The sequence below is a fragment of the Lycorma delicatula genome, chromosome 3 (genome assembly GCF_047948215.1).
Source record: "Lycorma delicatula isolate Av1 chromosome 3, ASM4794821v1, whole genome shotgun sequence".
Taxonomy (NCBI): domain Eukaryota; kingdom Metazoa; phylum Arthropoda; class Insecta; order Hemiptera; family Fulgoridae; genus Lycorma; species Lycorma delicatula.
In genome coordinates this window covers 190,358,133-190,380,099 of record NC_134457.1, presented here as the reverse complement: position 1 = coordinate 190,380,099, position 21,967 = coordinate 190,358,133, and the positions used below count along the sequence as shown (strand labels likewise).

The following is a 21,967-nucleotide window of genomic DNA, read 5'->3' as shown; positions in this document are numbered from 1 at the left end:
TTCTAACTTTTCTTTGTTATACTCACCTTTTCTTATACCATTTTGTTCAGAATTAAATTCTCTACAAAAAAGGTTTATTCTGTTTTAAAAAGTTTTGTGTTATTACCCATGTAACAAAGTTATTGTAGTCAAACATATAAAAACAGGGGTTTATACCACAGTTTCTTGATTTTCACCTCAGATTTCTCAAAAACTACTGTAGATACAGTTCTAGGACTTAACAGAAATTCCAGAATAATTAAACAGAAATTAAACTATTATTTTATTCAATTGTTTTATTCATTTTTTAGATCAAAAACCATAAGAAATCATACTGTTTGATTTTTCAACAGAATGGCGGTCACACTGAGCACTTTGAAGAAATGTTTGCAGCTTTATGAAATAACCATTTTTATAATTAATAATTTTTAGAAAAAAAAAACCAAAAAGTATGTGATTTTTATTTTTACTTCCTTGTGTGAAATAAAGGAAGATTGTGATAGCAAAAAATTTCGGTTTTCAGATTTCAACGGAAATTTTGACCATTCCTGAATCTATTTTGACTAGTTTTGGTGTGATGTCTTTACATATGTATGTACGTATCTTGCATAACTCAAAAACAATTAGCCATAGAATGTTGAAATTATGGATTTAGGGCTGTTGTAACATCTAATTGTGCACCCCTTTTGATTGCAATCTACTAAACCAAAAGTGTCCAAAAAAGCCCAAAATCCAATTTTTTTGGATTTTGGACTTTTTCTTAACTGCAGTAATAAGCCCTCATTGAGAGCTTTCCAACAATTATAAGTGGTACCTAGTTTCATTGGTTCCAGAGTTATAGCCAAATAAAATTTTAATTAATGAAATATTTGGATCTTACAAGGGAAGGCACATCGGTTCGAATCAGACTTCATCTCCTTTTTCTTTTTTAAATTTTTTTAATTTAAATATATTGATTTATTAATAATTGTTAACCTGTGATTGTAAAAACATTTTTATAATAAATAATTATTCAATAATAACAATAAAAAATAGTATGAAAAAAATCAGAAGTTATTAATGAAAAAAATTTTATGTACTTTTAAAAATGTGTATATGTAATTTAATAGGAATTATTACATATGTGTATGTGTAATAGATCTGGTGAAACAACTGATTATTTTATCTTAATTGAAAATTATAATTTAGAATCGTATTATTTTTGGACTTTCTAGTTTAATTTTGTTTAATTATTCTGGAATTTATGTTTAATTTTATCTACTCGTACATTAAAGTTAACTACAGAGTGACTGAAAAATAGACCCTCAGAAGAATAACATATGCTGTGAGGCATACATGCCTGATCTTTAATAAATAGCAACAAAATTATTATCTTTTAGTTCATTACTCCTTTGATATTGTCGGACAATATTCTCCCAAAGTTGGAGTTGATAATCATTTCGTTTATTTGTTTTTTGTTGCCAATCATTTAATCACTGTTTGGTTTGATATAATTCTTCTGATCTTAGTTTGTGTACAAATTATCTAGTTTTCAAATTTTCTCTCTTTATATTTATCATCTTTTAATCTTTTTATTCTTTCTTTGGTTTTTATGTGGTTTTAAAGGGATTTTTAGTCTATCCTAATACTTCATGTAATATTTTTGAATTAATAATTGTATAAATATTTGATGTTAATAAAAAGTAATATTTCAGCAATGGTGTAACTGTCCACTTTATTAAATAATTGGAGGATCGTATCTCACTTTAAAATGAAATATAAATGAAGTGCAGCAAGAAATATGTGTATGTAATTTAATAAGTGTACAAGGAAGTGATGTGGTGTCCACATCAGATTTTTTAAATTTATTTTTATTCATTTTTTCTGTTACTGATAAGTTTTCTATTCATTTACATTTACATTATGTTGTTCAAACATTGAAGAAAAATGTTCTGTTTAAAAATCTATCACTTTTCCGTTCCAGTTTCTGTGTTCTCAAATTTGTGTTTAATTTTAGTAGACGTTATTTGCATCAATTTTCTCAGAATTAAACTCTCTACAAAGTTAACTAGAAATTTCTATTTGTTTATTGGTAAATTAACAAATTTTTTTATTACAAACCTAAAAAAGTGCATTTTCCGACAAAACGTTTTCGTGTTTTACACCGTTTTACTTAAAAACCTAAGTGAGTTAAAGGTCTGGGACCACTTTTATGCAATTTATTATATCAAAAACTATAAGGAAGCACTATATTACCCCTCGATTTGTACCCCAAGAATTTTAGTACGGTTTACGGTTTAATCTCACAGAGGAACAGACCAATGTTTTCTGATTTATGTTTATAGGAATTTTTTTCTTATTTTTGGCTATAGAATTATCTCCCGTAAGATTGCCGTGCAATTTGTAATCACTATATATAGTATATATAATCTTAATTTAGGCACGAATTCCTGTTTTTCAGTAAGTGGTAAATATTCATGGCTACATCATTCTTAAAAAAAGTTACTGTTTCCATGAGATTTATTACAAATGAATGATCGGCTTTCCCATAATCCTAAATTTTATTTTATTCCTGTTGCTTACTTTGCCGCACAACGGTATGGCGTGATGCATTTTTTTTACGTAATTTATTAAATTATTGAGTAACTAGATGAATTAAGACGGTATGTTTTCTCAACAAAAGGTTCGCGCTAAATGAAAAAAAAGAATTTAGTATAATACTTTTATTATAGGAGCGCCACAATACTAACTAATACCCGTCATGTACGACTTGTTTTTAGTAATAACGAATACTTCGTTCGTGCGAGTTGAAGCAGCTGATTATTTGATTGACAGAATCGGTACATGTTTACGGTTAGTTTACGGTGCGTGTGTTTTTTTTAGTTGTTTAATGTTAAATGTTGTATTATTTTTTGTTGGTTTACTGCAATTAAAGTGTAAAATTGTGATAAATGTTTTTATTTTATTAATTATTAGAACATACTATTCTTTTATTTGTTTTTATTACAGTTAGTCTTGCAATGAAAAACTATTATTACTAATGTCTTGAATAATTTTAAACTTTATAACTTATTGTTCTCAAAAAGTATGAAACATGTTTTCCTGATAAACAACAAAAATTTGAATTATTAATGAAATTTTTTTGCAAAGGTAAGGTTATTATTGAATTTTAATTTTTGAAAAATTTAACTGTCGTTAAGTTTTAAATTATTTCGTATAATATTAGGTTTGTTTTCAATTTTTATTTTGTTGAATGCCACAAACATAGTAACGGTTGTGGGAAGAATTAAGCAGTCATTTATTTTAGTATTTGTTAACCTAATTAGTTATTTATATTACTAAGTTTATTTTTAAATTTTTATAGTGTTGTGTGTGAAGTGTTATTTCAGAAGAGATATGTTATTTAACTGAAAGAAAAAATACTCATGGCAGTATAAATAATTTGTATCTTGTGTTTGGTATTATTTTTCTTGCCATGAAGACTTGTTTTCATTTGAGGTGGTATTTTTTATCAAGTTATTAAGAATGTTACATTTAATTCTTGGTATGATCAGTTTCATTTGTTTTGCATAACATTTTGTGCAAATAAATTGTGTGAATGTGTGTATATATTTCAATTTTTATTACTATTTATTTTTTTAACATCAATATGTAGTTATTAATGGTATGGTTAAATTATTTATTTCAAATAGTAAAAGAGTTTAATAACTAAACTGGTATACAGTCTTATATGAATGCCATGAAATACTTTTAATTTTAATATGAAACAAATATCTTAGTTGTCTTTTTTGGTCTATTTGTAAAGAAAAATTTTATAAGTGGTTTTTATAAAAAATCATTACAAATGGTTAAGAGACGGAAAAGTTCAGAAGAGTATGTTAGTTAGGTCCTGTAGGTGGTGGTGGTGATTGGTGTTATTAATATTATTCTTTTACTCATTATTTTATTCTTGTACTCTGTTAGTTATGAAGTAATCCACTGAGGGTGGGAACATAAACTCACTTACTTTCTGTTTCGTGTTCTGTAATTATTATTATTTATTTTTTTTTCTAGAAGTTGTGTGATTTTAATGGCCTACAAAATAATGAAAAGTTTTGTTCCTGTTGTTGTAATAAATTTGCTGAAAGATTGACCTATAAGCAATAAATATTTATTTATTTTAATTGCTGCAATTTATCATGTTTTTCCTTCATTGACAGGTCTGTACGATGATATCAGCTTCATTGCAACTTTAAACAAATTTTACCCTCTGCTGGTTTCTAACATTATATCCTAATAAATAAATTTATACATAAGTAAATGGGAAAGCCCTCATTCAAGGAATTGTTGAATATGGGAAAGATGGAGAATTGAAAAAAGTTGACAGATTTCCTATAAAGAATAAGCTATTGCTACAAAGGGAGTTTTTTGTTTAGTGTGAAAGGGGTTCAAATTGATTTTGTTTAAACGAAAAGCTCTCACCAATTAATTCATCTCTAATTCTCATGTTTTATGAATAGCTAGAAAGCTGAAATTTGGCATCTTAATGGGTCTTTAGAAAAAGTAAGCAAAGGTTTATTTAATAATCATTAGCAAGTAAAAAAGAGGATTCCTAAGCTTAAATATTCAATATTTGCCTGTGCAGTAAAAATATATATATATATATATCAATATATATATATATATATATATATATATTTATTGTTCTTACATATAGATAAGAACAAAAAATTGTTTTTTTTTTTTTTAATTTAATGTATATAATTTTCTGCTATTATTAGTGAAGGATTAACTAACTTTTGAAGTCAGTTTGAATTGATATTTAGCTAATCTTGAAAATTTATTTAGTTTCTATTGAATAATGTGATACAAAATTTAAAAAGAAATTATTGAAATGAAAAATAAAAACTTATTTTGTTTTTTGTACACATGTCCTGTAAGGTATACAGTTTCTGGCAAATGTCTGTTTACTTTTGCACGAGCCAGTATCCCTTTTTTGCTGCAGACAGTAAACAGAGAAAATGGGCAGATCAGATTTCTGGACCTCATTCTTTGTGATCTATGCATACATGAAAGTCTTCTATCAATTTTTGTTGACATGATTTTTTTTTCCTCAATTTAAATGTTAAAACTACCTGACTGATTAAACTATCCTGTCATCATTAGGCACATCTATCAACAAATTGATTTTGATTTTAATGCATTTATTTTTATACATTTAAAATGATTTTAGTGAATGTCCTGTTGTTTGTGCATAGTTGTATGTAAAAAATATTTTTTCAATACACAAATTGTTTAAAGAGCCATCAGTTCACCTAATATTCAGTTCTGATGTAGATAGTTTTTATCTAATGAAAATTCATTTGTTTTTTTAGATGTTAATCAGCAATGAAGATCATACAAAATAATTAACTTTTATTGAAAAATAAGTCAAGTGTAAGTATAACAGGATTTTTTTTTTGTTAGAGATCTTATTCATAGAAAGTGCTCAGAAGTTTATTTTATTTGAATTGTGCCTGTTGATTTAGTGATATGTATTTATATATTTATGTTTTATGTATATATTTAAGTAAAAATGTGGCCAGTTTATTAACATAACTCACCGGGTTTGTCTAGAGGTAAATGCGTCTTCCCAAATCAGCTGATTTGTAAGTAGGGAGTTCCAGAGTTTAAGTTCTAGTAAAGTCAATTATTTTTATACGGATTTAAATAATAGATCGCGGATACTGGTGTTCTGTGGTGGTTGAGTTTCAATTAACCACACATTTCAGGAATGGTTGATCTGAGACTGTAGAAACTACACTTCATTTACACTAATATATATCATTCTCATTCATCGTTTGAAGTAATACCAGAATGGTAATTACCAGAGGCTAAACAGGAAAAAGAAAAAGTTTATTAACATGGCAGGCTGTTGTAAATGTATCTTCTTGATGTAGTTTGCAGATACTTACTTATCTTATTATGAAGTGCTTTTATGTATTCACGGTTTTTTAGTGTAGATGTAGTCTTTTTTTATAAGTTAATATTACTTGAATCTCTGCTCATTGGTGCTATTAGGTGATATACATTAGTAGAAAACATACAATTGAATCTCTGTTCATTGGTGCTATTAGGTGATATACATTAGTAGAAAACATACAAACTACACATTTACTATAATGTTAAAAACAAATATATTAACTTCAACGTGTTAAATAATTTAAAACTTTTATTCACCTTTTTTTAAAATTTAAATTGCAGAACATCACTATGCAAAACATCTAAAAAAATATTGTACAACATATCACTCAAATGAAAACTTTAATTTAATTTTCCAACGTAAATATAGAAAGATTTGTTTGCCATTGTACATGTAATTAGCTAAATCCATAATGTTAATTAAATCACATGTATCAGTTATATAGGTTTTTTAAATTTGATATTCTTGGACAGAGAAAAATATCAGTGTTCATTACATCAAAATATTTTTTACTCTTGTTAAAAGTTATTAGTGATACAATCATGTTGATTATATTTAGAATTCTACCCCAGCTTTTTAAAAATATTTATGTGAAATATTACAATTAATAAATAATGCCAATCTATATAATTAAAAACTTACAAGTAAAGTGATGCATCATAAATCTTAAGAACAGTTAGCATTTAAAAAGATAATTAAATAAAAAATAGTAATAGTTTAAAGATACTTCTCAAGAATGTATAAAAACCCAGTCAGATTATTTAACTTGATAACTTGAGATTATTAGATGGTTGAAACTTTTTGAAAATGCAAATTTCTTTAGATTATTACTTAATTTTGTTGGACACACACGTAGACATTCTATTTAAAATTCTGAAAATGTATTTCCCAAGTTAACTTGGTACATGAATTCATGTTTAGAGTTTTCCAATTTATCCAGTTATTGAACCGTGTAATTTTTTTTATTGTTTAATGTGCATCATTATTGCCATATCAATCACACCTGATTAACAACACTGCATCTCAAGTTCCTGCTATATATTAATTGTAAGAAAGAATGGGTTTAATAGCATAAAATAAAAAATTAATGCACCATCCTGTAACACACTATATACACTGTTTTTGCTCAATAAGGGAAAATATTTCACTGATCGCATCTGTAGGGCTTATGGGTGATTTTATTTGTTTATTATTAGTAATATTTACACTTTTGTTTAACATAGTATTTAAAAAAAATTAATCTTTTGCTTTAGCGTCATAGAATACCTTAATGTGAATTTCAAAGGTATGGTAAATAATTAATCTAAGATAAAAATTAAGATTAAGTGTATAATTTAACTGTATATTATAATACACTTTTAATATTATATAATGACTTAACTAATAGGTTCATCAATGAGAGCATTAAATTAATTACTTTATTACTCTGACCTAATTGATTAATTTGTAAAAAGTGTTACTGTTAATAATGTAAAATATGATTAATCAGTATTAATAATGACCTGAAATGATAATTACTTGTTTTATTTTAAAATTCTTGGTTGATAGTTTGTATGGTTCAAAAAAATGAAAATAATTACATATGATAAATTTTGTTAATATATACAGCCCACTCAGTATGGTATATATTGAGTGTGATTATAAAACAAGATTTTTCTGGTGTTGAAACAATAAAAAATATAATTAATAGTAATTATTACTCTTGCTCATTTAAAAATTTTGCATGTGGTTAACATGATCATCACATTGACTGTGAGTACTGAATGTGAGTTTACAGATTCAGATGTAAAGTGCTCAATAAATGGGATGCTTTAAATGCTAATTTAATTAATTTTTCTATTAATGCGGGCAGTGTATACTGTATACAGAATATTGTGTTTGTAATTTAAAATAATTCTCACTGCAATCTTAATTATTAATTAGTGCATGTAAGCACACACACACACACACCCTGTGTACTAATTAATATATATTAATTAAATATTTTATTAATAGAACAGATCATTTTAATTCAAAGTAATTAGATGTTCTGTTATTGTAACAATTAGGACTCTGAATTATCTAAAGCCTTGTATTAATGAATTTACTTGTTTATTTAGGTTAACTCATCAATTTTTTTAAATTTATGATTAAATTAATAGTCTTAAAAAAATAAATCTGTGTCTTTGGTTAGTATGTTAGCTTATGTCTGATTACTCATGACTCAGGAGCCATTGACCCAGTATTGATAAAACTTTACATCTTAAGAATTATTTCTGTCCAGTATTCTGTGGAAAGATGTAAAATTTTACACCACCTACACACCAAAAGATCTAAATGGCTAGATTTGAAGTCGGTTTAAACAAGAAAAAAAAACAAAAAATTAACTATTGGATCTAGTATTGACCTCAACCGGAATCAGTGATGAAAAAGTGAAAAGGAAAAAATTGTATGTGATTTAAATGTTTTGATTATTTATTTATTTTTAAGAAAATTATCTGTTATATACTGATACTGACTTGCAATTTTTTTACTTTTACAGCAATTTTTTCCCTTTTTACAGCACTGAGTATTGTAATTTATTTTCCCTGGTACTGTCTGATAACAACTTTTACATTAATTGTTTTTTTATAATGATTTTTTTAACATGAAAAATAGTTGGTTTATGTTTAAAATGTAAAAATCTGTTTATTTATTGCTGGTGTCTAGAATGTTGGCATATCAGTGCCGCTTATTGTAAGAGCATTTATAAATTAGGTTATTAACTAATATTTATAATTAAATAGCAAAGGAGAACTATTATAGTTTGGAGGTTTGTTCTAGTGTTCACATTATTGGTCAGAAGAATAAGTTATAATTTGATTAAGATTCTTTATTAAATTTATTCAAATTTAAGGTGACTAATTTTCTTAAATGCCTTTTGGAAATAACTGGCACAAGAAAGGAGAAAGGAATATTTAAATGAAGTATCCAGAAATTTTACAATATCGAGTAATACCTTTTTGATGTCATATTTTAATAAATTTAATCTATTAAAAGTTATGAACTACTCATTTTCAAATTGATACAGCTGTTCTTTTACAGACCTTTGGGATATATTATAAGCACTTTCAGATAATTGTCAGAACGTGTATCAATAAAAAACACCAAAAAGAAGGCCAATGGTGGATTGTGCCAAATGAGGTGGTGTATCGAGAAATAGAGCCTGTTACTGATACTATGTGGAAAAAAAGAATCTCTTTCTTTGGTCATCTCATAAGGACACCGGAAACAAGACTGTCAAGAAATATCATTGAAAAGCTTTGGTTCCAAAAGCTAGAAGTAGGATGGATCAAAGAAATTAGAGAAGATATGAAAGAATTGGGAATTTCCCTGATTGACCTACAGAATAAAACTGGAAAAATTACAAAGCTAAAAGACAAAGCATTAGACTTAAACAAAAGACAGACAAACGACAAAATACAACGAAGAGGGTGTTTACGGATGAAGAAAAGAAAGCAAGATCTGAACGGATGAAGAAATACTGGGCAGCTCGGAAGAGTAAAATAACACGCTTTTCTCAGAAAAGACCCAACTAAAATTGACTTAAGTGGTCCCATGTTGGCCGTAAAAGCATAATAATAATAATAATAAATATTTAATAATTACTAGTCATGGAAAGTAAAATTACAGTTTAATTAGGACCAGAAAAATTTAGATTGGATTGAAGTAAAGTAAAAAACGTAGAGTATTGCTTTCATTTAGTTACAGTATGTGGATGTTTCTATGTAATTCATTATCTTATATAATTGTTTGTATATCTTTTTATGTCAGAATTATTATCTTGTTTAGCTGTAACAGGACTTAATAGGCTGCGTGGATTAGTATGTTGAATTTATGAACTTGGAGAAATCAGATTAATTTAATCTTGCAGAAATTAGTTTAATTTAATAAAACATTATTAAATTTAACATTATTAATTTTAAAACATTAATGTTTTAAACATTTAATGTTAAAACATTAAACATAATGTTTAAAACATTATTGCCCATTATTATTATTATGCTGTGGAAAGCAGGTGCAGATAATTGAGAATTACTACTCTATTGCCTAACGTCTTATGTACAGAAAATACTTACTAGGATGGTTTACAGGAAGTATGATGATGTGTTTAAAGGTGTAAAGACAAAAACTAGTTTTCCAAAAAGATCATAGGTACAAGAATATGATTCTAGCTCTTAGATTAATCTTATAAGACATGCCAAAAAACCACGCACATGTGTAGGTTGAAAAAGAGTGTTTGAAAATGTAGAATGAAATAAAATGTTTAAAATTGGACTGAAGTATTGGTAAAGTAGTTATTTACTCTGTGTTCAAGAATCGGCTATCAGTGATAACAAGAATGATGAATTTAATTGAGAAAAGTGTGAGACCAAGATACAGTCTTTTGTCATTGCTTTTCAACTTTAACAGAACTGAGAATGGAGTGACTATCAAAGAAAAATATTATGAGTCACTGTTAATATTTTTTAGTTAAAACCATAAACAAGTTATAAGAAATGCTGAACATTATGGATTTATTGCTTGTAGAGAAATTCAGTCAGTTTGAAAATAAATAATAAGAACAGACTTCAAGGTAATTTAATTAGTAAGATTGTGATAATAAGGAATTAAACATTAAGGTTGGGAGAACATGATCTATAGCAGTGTAGATATTTTTTCTGGTTAGTAAACTTAGAAAGGATGGATCAAGTTAGTTATTCATCTAAACAGATTAGTACAAACAAGATCAAGGAATTAGAAAAGATATTTTTAAAAAATATTTGTGTGATATATAGTTCTTTAAGGTAGCAAACATGTTTATTGGGAAAATCAGAGGAAAAAAATTATTTTCCTGAGAAGGAAAATAATTGTGTGCTTTGAAATTCAGTGTTATAGTAGAATGTGGAATATTACACTAATTGATGAAAGTTTGAAAAAAAGGTGTCAAGGTTAAAAGATTTGCACAAATAAAAAGGAATGGAGGTTAGCATCAAATCAATAAAATAATTGATGACCTCTCTAAAAAAAATGTTCCTATAACTTTGTGGTTATAGGCGACCTAATTCAAAATAAGTTTTTCCTGAAAATGACCATTCCAGAAGCCATTCCAGAAATTACCAGCAAACTATTATTGATTACTGAGGAAGGAATTGAAGGTACCTCCTTCGTTGGAAGTGAATGTAATGCTTTACATCAGCATTCTAAGTTCCCACCAAAATGGAAGTGACTTTTACTCTGTTCATCTCAGAGTGTGACTGTATATTGTAAATCATTTTTCTTGAGAGGAAGCAGTACTGGCTACTATACTGCAGAAAGGTGGATATGTAAAACATAGTTTTGAGAAAGACCTAACTTGGAACAAATAGTTAAGTTTGAAGTGCCTATTATTATATACTTTTCTGTCAAGAAACAATACATATACAATATATTATATATAGATTGGAGATATACTCAGTTTTAATAATTTAAATTAAATTAAAATAAGTAATTAAAAGTAGATGGATAATTATTTGGTTAGCTATATATCCTTGTTAATGCTGAAGGTGATCTTTGGTTTTGATTGACAAGCATGATCAAACAAGATAGATCATCTCAAGAAATGAAGGATATTTTAACACTCTAATAGGTGGTTTAGTTGTAAATATCAATATTTATTATCAATGAATTCAAATTGCTATTATGTTCAAATTATTTAAAATATGAATTCGTGTATTTAAGGGACTAGTATTATTATTTTGTTTTTTATGATTAGTTTTCAAATTTTTCTAGGTGCCTATTACTTTAGAAAAATATATATGTATTTAATAAGTTACTGTATACTTTACTAACTTAATATTTAATAAATGTGTTTTACTTTTGTCAATACAGTTTCAGTAATTCTTTTCACCTTTGAGACATTAGCACTTCTATTTTGCTTTGGACTAGCAGCTGAAATTATTGCTGTTAATTTTTTTGAGTAAAAAATACACATTTGAGATCTGGTCAAAAAATTTATTGGGTTTAAAGTATGCCCATTCACATACTGTAATGTGTTTCCATGTATTTATATACATTTCACTATATTTAATTGGGAAAGATTTGATAAGTTTCGGTTTTTGTATAGAATATTTATGTTACTGTTTATATGGGTAAAATTTGTGATTGATGTCTATGTAGTAGTTACAAAAGTTGACCCATTATTGTGGGTAGCTTCAATATCTTCAATCCTTGAAATCCCATATCTTTCATTAAACATAGATCTTTATGCACTAGGAATACATTATGGCATTTAATTTATACACGAGTGAATTGTAAATTATTTACAATACTTCTTTATATTGTGTAGAAAATATTTTCATAAAAATGCAGATGGTGAAAATTTTAGAATTTTGGGCTTTCTAAAGTTCAGCTCAAGCATTTATATAACATTTCTATTATACTAACAGTATGTGACTTAAAAAATAACAGTATGTGCATAAAAGGATAATATTTTACTGATGTTTATACTGTGAATAAATTCCTGTTATCTTTTTTCACATATAAAATATGACTTCGTTTAGTTCATTGCCAATTATACTCCACTTAAGAATTCATTATTACATTCAACTACAGCAATTCTTACTCAATAAAATATGCAATTGAGATTGCATAGAAAGATTCCATTAAGACTGCCTAAAATAAATCTAGAATTACAAATGCTAATGAAATCCAGTAACGTGTGGGAGAAATTATTAGATTTCATTGTTTTCCATGGCTGTTTTGATTTGAAATAAGATTTTAAATATTATTTGGTAATACTGTTTATAAATGCAATGTTATTCAATAACTTTCTTACAGAGTTTATTATGAATAAAAAAAAACAGTTTATTATGTTCGAGTTACAGTTTAAAAAAATTTATTATTCCTTATGGTCTTTGGTAAAGATTTCACACCATATAAAATAAGTGTAAAAAACATAACAGGATTTTACTCGGGTCAGAATGTTTTTGGCTGTACATGGGCAGTTTTCCTCAAATTTATTGATGTGGCTCATGTTGAATTATTGCAGATGGTTTTTTCAGTTAGGGAATACTGGTTCATAAAGGATTCAACAAATAATTTTGTTAAAATTGAACTATTTGTGTGTTGTTTATCTGTTATCTGAGCTTGAACTATATTAAAAGGCTCAGATTTAACTAATAATCACCTCAGCCTCAGGTTAGGAGGCTTTTCCTAGCACCTCGTTGTAAACAAGAGTATGAAGAGAAGTCCACAGGCCTAAACCACAACCACCAAACATCAAAACATTACCAAGGATGTAGTACTGTAAATTATTATGTCTATTGCCCAGATCCTTTTGGCATCTAACTAAAACCAACAGAACATCACTAGATCAAGACTAAAAGAGCTGGTTAATAGTGAGAAAAGAAGAAACTTCCTACAGAGGGTAATTTATTAAACAAAATGAATATTGTCTTGGAATAAGTGCTTCAAGCATGGTCGTTTGTTCTGTTCACATTTCATTGGATGAATCTGGAGTTTCTTTACTTAGCATGGGAGCATGACATTACTGATCAATGATTTTGCATTAATATAACATTATTTTTATTTTATTCTGTTAGTTTTGTAATTATGTACGTAAAGATTTATTTTTTATTATTGAACAACATTAACTCTTGGTACAAGTGCCTGTTAATGGTTTGTGTATCTACCAAGGTAGATTCAGTTTATAACCACCAATAATTTTGATATCTACTGATGTCATCTTTTGATATTGAATTGTAACAATGATTAAGATAAGAAAATATATTTATAACAATATAGTATTTTGCTTGGATTCTTAACCTTCTGATGATTCATTTTGTAAGTTGTAAAATTAAACTCTGAAATGAGTCCCATTGCTTATAAAATAAGTACTGTTTTTTCTTTTTCTTCTGTATTTTGTTTGCTGTTTATGTTTCAAAAAACTCTCCACCATTGTGTTTAGAATGAAGTCTATGGTTGGTAAACAATAGTGTCAATCATACACAAATATACATATTGATAACCATATTTGTGTACTTAGCAACTGTGTAAACACAATTGTCATAGTTTAAAACGTAAACGTAACGGATAAATATATCTAGTAATGTGAACAGTATTGTCAGTGGCCATTGACAAATGCCATGTTTGGTAGAGTGTTGGCTATGAAACTTTTGTTACCATAATGATTGGATAGTGTAAGAAACAGAGATTTCTTTGAATTTTCAATACAAACATTGACAGTAACGTCATTTATTGGAGCACTGGTTGGAAATAGATTCTTTGAAAGAAATTACTCTTGAAAATCTCTCCGCCTTTAGTAGCTTTCATTACATCTGAAATGTGCTTACAATATAATGTCCCAGGAGTTGTCAAACCCAACTTTTTGTAGAGAAAAATTAGAGTACAAAAATAATAGATTTGGCAGAGAAAAAATTACTGAATAATACGTAATAGATCATGCTGAGCACCAGAAGGGATTATTTTATGTCCACTGTTGGTGTTAATGATAAAATTGTTGTATTTATTTAAAGATATTAGATAAAATTTTCAAAGCCATTAATTCATTAAGGTTTGTGACAGAAAATACTCGTAGTAATCATGTTACAATTTGAAAAATTAAGTGATAAAAGAATAGACATCTTGAAAATTGGGGAAATGGTTATGACTTGATCTTGGTGTTCCGTGGGTTATGTATTGATACAAAAATCCTCATTTTGTTTGTATGAATGGATGAATTACTTTTGATTTCTAATGAAACCATTATATCAGAGAGAAGTGTGTCAGGGGAAAATCATATGTTGGACACATAATTTTGCAGTAATAATAATAATAATTTCTTTTCTTTCATTTTTTCCTTTTATAATCCTAATGTTTTTATAATTCTGTTGTAGATTGATCAACATGAGTAATGACAGCATTACTAATAACAATGGAGAAACTGATACATCTGAAGAAAAATCAGAAGGTGACAAAGTTGGAGTAGTAGTACAAAAAGATTCATCAGTTACATTAGCGAATATAAAAGCCAACTTAAGAAGTTTTTCTACGTTAACTAGAAAATCAAACGAACCGCTTCCAGGTATTTATAAACTTATCGATATTTTTTATTTTTTACCAAGCTTAATTTTTTTTTCAAATTGTAGTGTTGAAATGATATAATTGTAACATTTATATACTGTAAATTTCTTTATTTTTTTTAGTTCTAATTACTTTGTTAGTAAATGTCATTTTTTCAACTATTACTACTAATATTTATTTGTATATACTACTCTTAAAAATGTTACATGCTACATCTTATAAAACTGTATTCTATTTTTTAAAAACAACATCCTTAAGTGACCAAAATTTTATTGTTAGCATTTGGTAAGCCTGTTGCATACCTAACTTGGTTGCATTGACTGACAGTTGTGGTGTAGACAAAACTGTTTTGAGATTTACATTCATCAATCAAAATATTTTCTATGATTTTGCAAAATTGCTTTGCACAGTAGTCTACCTTTATTCTAATATTACAATGAATTACAGGATAGCAGTAGTTTCTGTAGGATAGCAAAAGTGCTATCCTTTAGCAATTTTTGTTCTAGCATTTGACTAGAACAATGTTTGCCAAATCATCTGATTCACTTAAAACATTTGTGTACAGATTGAAGGGAAGGTGAATGGAGTTAGCTTTCTATTATTATTATTATTATTTCCTGGAAGTGCTGTTTTAATTTATATTAATCATTCTACGGTTGAGGACATGTGTGCAACAGTGTATAAGGGTGTATGGGTTAAATTAGCTTTGACGTAAGCCCAAGGCTAATCCTTATGAGATTTTTGTGAAGGTCTTTGTGACCATCTGTGAGCAACTTAAACTAAGTATTCAGATGGGCTTTACCTGCATGTCATACAGACCATATTTTTTCAGTTCCTTGAAAAGTATCAACTGTTATTAAAAGGATTTGTTAACAGGCTCATTGATAACTCAATATTTCAAACCAGTTAAAAGTATCCTGTTTTTTATTTTAAATAATGTGTTGCTAAAAGTGAATTGTAAAAAAAAAATAACTATTAAATTCAGTTATTTATGCTTGCTTCACTGAGATAAGCCATCCTATGCTGTTTATCAATTTGCTACCTAAAGTGGTGGATCTAAACACCATTCTTTTTTATATTCTAACATTTTTATTTAGCCAGCTTCTAGACTGCATGTTCCTGAAGATATCAGTTTTGGGTAGACTTAATCTGAAATATCCTGGAATTTTGTAGGTTTTAAAAGTTGGGACTCTTATTAAGATCAGCTCGCCCCTTCTCTTTTTGAAAGAGATAAAAGCAGCTTTTTAGCAGTGGCATTGGAAGCTTGACTTTTTATAATAAACTAGTATTGAGCCAACTCGGTCTCACTAATGTTAGAATGCAATGTTATTTTATCTGTAAGTTTAGAGATTAGACCAATGGTATAAAATACTGATGTGTATTTGATCATGATGATGGTTCTTATCATGCTTGTTTATCATTTCTAAGTTGTATCTTACAATTATTTATTAATTTATGTACTCCGCTGAATATGTAATAATGATTTAAAAATATAGTATCATGTCATACTAGAACAAGAAAATAATTAGATGTTTCTTACTTTTTTATGAGCTTGTTATATTTCTTCTTGATGTTACTGGTTTATAAAAGATTAGTTATTAATTACACATCACCTTCTTAGCAGGATGAGGGTAATATGTTTGGAAGATATGGTTGGTTATTATTCCCCTTGTAACTTCAGATTGGCTGCGCAAATCTTCATAAAGTAGGTATGATTTGTTTGTCACTTGAGTTATTCTTAGTGTGCAATAATTTAAAGAAAATAAAGTGGTGGGTGGTAGATAGATTTAATTTTAGTGTATAAAAAAAGTTGTTTGAAATTCATCAATTGACATATTAAAAAGTGAATTAATAGAATAAATTAATTAAATAATTTTTGTGTGGATTGAAAATTCTAAGTTAAAACTTTTTTAATAACTTTTGTCTATGTTCTATTAATGACACTGGATATGTGCCAATTTGGTAAATATTTTAATTAAATAAATATTTTTGTAGTTAATATTTTTATTATAAGTTGGTGTAGAAGTTGAGATGATAGTATTTAGACCAAGAGCTGAACCCACCGGGTTGGTCTAGTGGTGAACAAATCAGCTTTTTAATTCTTCCCAAATCAGCTGATTTGGAAGTCGAGAGTTCCAGCGTTCAAGTCCTTGTAAAGCCAGCTATTTTTACACCGACTTGAATACTAGATCGTGGATACCGGTGTTCTTTGGTGGTTGGGTTTCAATTAACCACACATCTCAGATATGGTCGAACTGAGAATGTATAAGACTATACTTCATTCACACTCATACATATCATCCTCATCCATCCTCTGAAGTATTATCTAAACGGTAGTTACCGGAGGCTAAACAGGAAAAAAAGAAAGACCAAGAGGTGGGTACAATTTTTCCACCAATCGTGTAAATGGCAAATTATATTGCAAATTGTGGGGGTACCAAGGGTATCTCAAATCCCAATGGGCAGACATGTAACTGGGGACCAAGAGTCCGTGGACTGTGGTAAAGTTGCAAAATATCAGTTTTTTCCATATATCTCAAGAAATTGCATCAGATGAAAAAAAGTTTATAACAAATTTTGTTTCTCTATGTAAGCTTTACAATTTTTCCTTTAACAAGTTTTTGTGAAATAAATAATTTTTTGTAAAAAACGAGAAAAATGCATAAAAATTCCACCAATCTTTTTTTGTCTAAAAATTTAAAATTAATATTATTATGTAATTATAATTATTAATTATTTTATGTAATTATAATTATTAATTATTTTATGTAATATTATTTGTAATTCAGAATTGTATATAAAGAACATTTTTATTATTTTATTTCATCTACAGGAGTTTTTATTGATATTTAATATTTTTATCTGATGTGTGTTCCTTGAGGTATATGGATAAAATTGACTTTTGCCAATTTACCCCTGCCTGGGGACCCTTGGAAAAAGGGCCAGTGGTCTCCATCTATGTGTCTGCGCTTCAGGATTTGGCATCAGGGAACAAAATACGACCTCCACACAAATTAGTTGAAATTTACAGTGAAAATTGTTGGAAAAATGAGTTTTTTTTTTTTTTAATTAAAGGCAAAAAACGACTATTTTTTAAGCGTTTTTCTCATTTTTTGCAAAAATTATTACCATAAAAAATTATTAAAGGAAAAATTGAGCTTAGAAAGAGAAACAAAATTTATTATTAACTTTTTTTTTCATATGACGGATATTTCTTATAATATATGGAGAAAACTGATTTCTTGCAACTTTACCCCTGCCTGGAGGCTCTTTGTCCTCACCTATGTGTATGCTATTCAGGATTTAATATCAGGAAACTATTTAGGACTGCCACACAAGTTGTAAAAATTGCAGAGCTAGGAAATACAAAAAAAAAGTGTTCTAAATTTTTTTTCATCCGATGCATATTTCTCAAGATATACAGAAAAAACTGATTTTTGCAACTTTATCCGTGCCTGGGGGCCCTTGGTTCCCAGTAACCTGCCAGCCTTTGTAAGGGTATGAGATTCTCTGTATCCTCCCACTATTTCCGATATAATTGGCCAATTTACATGATTGGTGGAATTGTACCCAGCTCTCCAACTAATATATACTTTCCTATTTACTGATGACCAGGTTGTGTTGGACGAAGACTCATGTGATAAGAAGTACATGACTCAGAAGTTGATTGAAAAGTAGGGATTTGATTTAAATATTTAGAAAACCAAATTCATTGTCATTGAAGTTGCTGGGGAGGAGGTTAATACAGAGAAAGGGATGATAAATGTGGCTCAAGAATATAAATATCTTGTACGATTTTCACATCTGATGGGAGACCAGATAATGATATCTTGAAAAAGGTTTGGTAAAAGTAGATTCATTACTAAACTTTGCATCCAGTTTTGTGGCATGATCGAATATCAGAGAACACAAAGAAGAGGATATTCAGTTCCGTTGTTGAAAGAACATCCAGTTGTGGATCAGAATTGTGGACTTTCCAGTCCATACTGAAAAGTAGAGCGACAGCAATAGAGATTATTTTTTGGAGGAGGAGTTGTCAGTTAACCATTCAAGATCGAGTTCAAAATGATGTTATCTTGAGGAGAATGTTATTAGCTTACAAAATCGAAGAATGACAACTCATTTGTATCATCATGTGAGATGAATGCAGGAAAGTAGATTACCTTGGAAAGTCTGGTCATGGATTCCAGCTACACGAAGAAAGAAAAATGAATGGTAAAAACTTATATGCTTGGATGGAAAAGTTTAAAAGTGGCCTCAAAAGTGTGACCGACTAGCCCCACTTTGAGCATCCGGTAATAATGTCGACCTTGGCAATTAGATTCTCGTATTGATTCACTTATCCAAGAAGACCAACAAGTTACAGTTAAACAAATTGCTGAAAAATGTCAAGTAAGTGTTGGGTGTTGGCACAACTCATTCCATCATTCAAAACAAACTGAACTACCTTAAGAATTGTGCAAGGTGGGTTCCCAGAAGTCTTACCATTCATCACAAAGCCGAGAGATTTTGCATTTGCACTGAACTCAAAAATCATTTCAATAATGAAGGTGATGCATTTTTGGACAGGATTTTAATCTGTGATGAAACTTGGGTACATCATTTTGAGCCAGAGTCCAAGCGTCAAAGCATGCACTGGAAACACTCTGAATCACCTGTCCGTAAGAAGTTCAAAATGCAGCCATTGGCTGGTAAGGTCATGTTGACCATCTGTTGGAGTGCCCCTGGCCTGATTTGTTATGATTATTTGGAGGAGTAATGCATTATCAATACCTTATACTACTCAGCCATGATTGAGAACAAAGTCAAGCCCACGTTGAAGAGGAAATGTCCAAGATCTCAGAGGAAAGGCATGGTTCTTCAAGATGATGCTCAACCTTCAAGATATAGCACAACTGATGTAGTAAACTATTGGGTTGGGAACTCATACCTCATTCTCTTTATAGCCCTGACCTTGCCTCTTCATATTTATATCTGTTTGGTTTGTTGAAAGAAGCTTAGAGTGGCCTCAAGTTGAACGACAATGAAGAGATAAAGAAAAAGTACAAAACTGGCTTCAAGATCAAGGTAAAGAATTCTTCACTGAGGGGATAAGAGAACTAAAATAAAAGATTGGACAAATGCAGATAAGTTGGAGATTATGTGAAAAAGTAGATAAAAAATTGTATTGTTTTAATAAACCATTTTTGCTGTACATCTATGTGTCCGTTTAATTATTGAATGACCGTCATATTTACTCTATTGATAGACATGTTGACATCACATGTTAAAAAGTCAATTAATGTGGATTTTTTTTGTAGTATGGTTTTTTGTTAATCTTTAGTATTCTACTTGTTTGTAATTACAGTATATAAAATTATCTAGTAATAATAATGAGTGTTTTTAATTGTTTGTATTGTCTTGACATTGACCTTATTAAAAAATATAGTATTAATAGATAGAGATTTTGAAATTTTGTTATATTAATTTTGCATCCTTTTTAATCAGAAATACACACACACACACACACACACATACCACAATATGTATATACAAAATCTCTAAATCATGTGTTGTTGAGAATTACATTATTATGTAACATGTGATATTATTGGTATTATGTATTGAATTAGATTTGTATTTTGTACTCCTGGCAGTTCGTATTAAATCTATTTTCTTGTTAAATTGATTATATTAAAATCATTTATCTATATTTCAAATGGTTGTTATTGTTATATAAAGAAAGCAGGAAGCTTGTTCTCTCCCACACATCAGAAGTAAATATGTATACAAGCATACACCAGCACCACACATCCACACATTCAGCTGTTGTTTGTATTATAATTGTTGCCCACGTATAGAGTTGCTCCCACAACATTATTCTAAATAAGGATCCTTTTTTTATCTCATGAAAATTACTTTTATCATTATTTTACTATTCTTTCCTTATTTTAATTAGTATGAAAGTGAATTTATGTGAAGATGAATTATATAAAATGGGTTTCTTTTATTACAAGTAACTAGTTGTTAATTATAAATATAATTTTTTAACCCTGTTCAAAGCACTGTACCATTCACTAAGCATGTAATTTGAGTGATTTATTCGTATCCAGGGCATAGGAGAATAAAAATAATAAATATACCTTATGTTATGAAGGAAGATCCATATTTTAAAATATTCAAATTAACAGGTTAAAAGTAGCTTTAAGAATAGCATACAAAATTGACAAACAATTTTAGACAGAACTTGTTCACCAAACATGTAACATGTAGAATTATACAGAGTACATTACAACAACCTAATGAAATTTTTCATTGGGTTATCTTGACTATACAAAGGTGTCTGAACAAAAACATTCGTCAACAATTTACATTACATTTATTGGTCACTCAGGTATGTTGTTTGTTGATCATGATCAATATTAATCAAGAACTAATAAATTCTATATGAAGACAGAGTAGGATAAACCACCAAAGTACACCGGCATCCACTGTCTTGTATTCAAATCCATATAAAAGCAATTAACTTTACTAGGATTTGAACCTCAGAACCATCAACTTTGAAAATCAGCTGTTAAATAATGATTTTCCACAATGAGTTAACCACTAGACCAGCTCAGTAGGTTCCTACTTTACTGACAAAGTTATTTTATGTACTAAAACAATAAGGAATTATGAAACTAGAGAGGGTTGGGAGTAAAGGAAATTTATTGAATCTGAAATACTATTTATCAGACATTAAAAGCTGCTGAATTGGTAATATTTATGGAGTGAAGCATAATGGTAGTGATAAAAGTTGTGTCTATTTAGGTAGCACTGATTTAGGTAGACCAACCGCCGGGCTGGTCTAGTGGTCTAGTGATTAACGCGTCTTCCCAAATCAGCTGATTTGGAAGTCGCGAGTTACAGCGTTCAAGTTCTAGTAAAGCCAGTTATTTTTACACGGATTTGAATACTAGATCGTGGATACCGGTGTTCTTTGGTGGTTGGGTTTCAATTAACCACACATCTCAGGAATGGTCGAACTGA

The 21,967-nt window shown here is 28.6% G+C and overlaps 2 protein-coding genes across 6 annotated transcripts in view; one reads left to right on the top strand and one right to left on the bottom strand.

Moving 5' to 3' along the window:
- Positions 1-21,967, bottom strand: part of endos (endosulfine alpha) — a 65,767-nt gene that overhangs the window by 33,707 nt on the left and 10,093 nt on the right. The gene's annotated exons all lie outside the window — the stretch shown is intronic.
- The window catches only part of Dab (DAB adaptor protein), a 73,562-nt gene continuing 54,351 nt past the window's right edge, over positions 2,757-21,967 (top strand). For all 4 annotated transcript variants that reach the window (XR_012755817.1, XR_012755818.1, XM_075361226.1 and 1 more), the window contains exons 1-3: positions 2,757-3,108; positions 5,313-5,373; positions 14,773-14,960. Coding sequence is in view for 2 of the 4 variants with exons in the window: in XM_075361226.1 (XP_075217341.1) it covers positions 14,783-14,960 (178 nt within the window). In the remaining 2 variants the exon portion in view is untranslated. The remainder of the gene's footprint in view (positions 3,109-5,312; positions 5,374-14,772; positions 14,961-21,967) is intronic.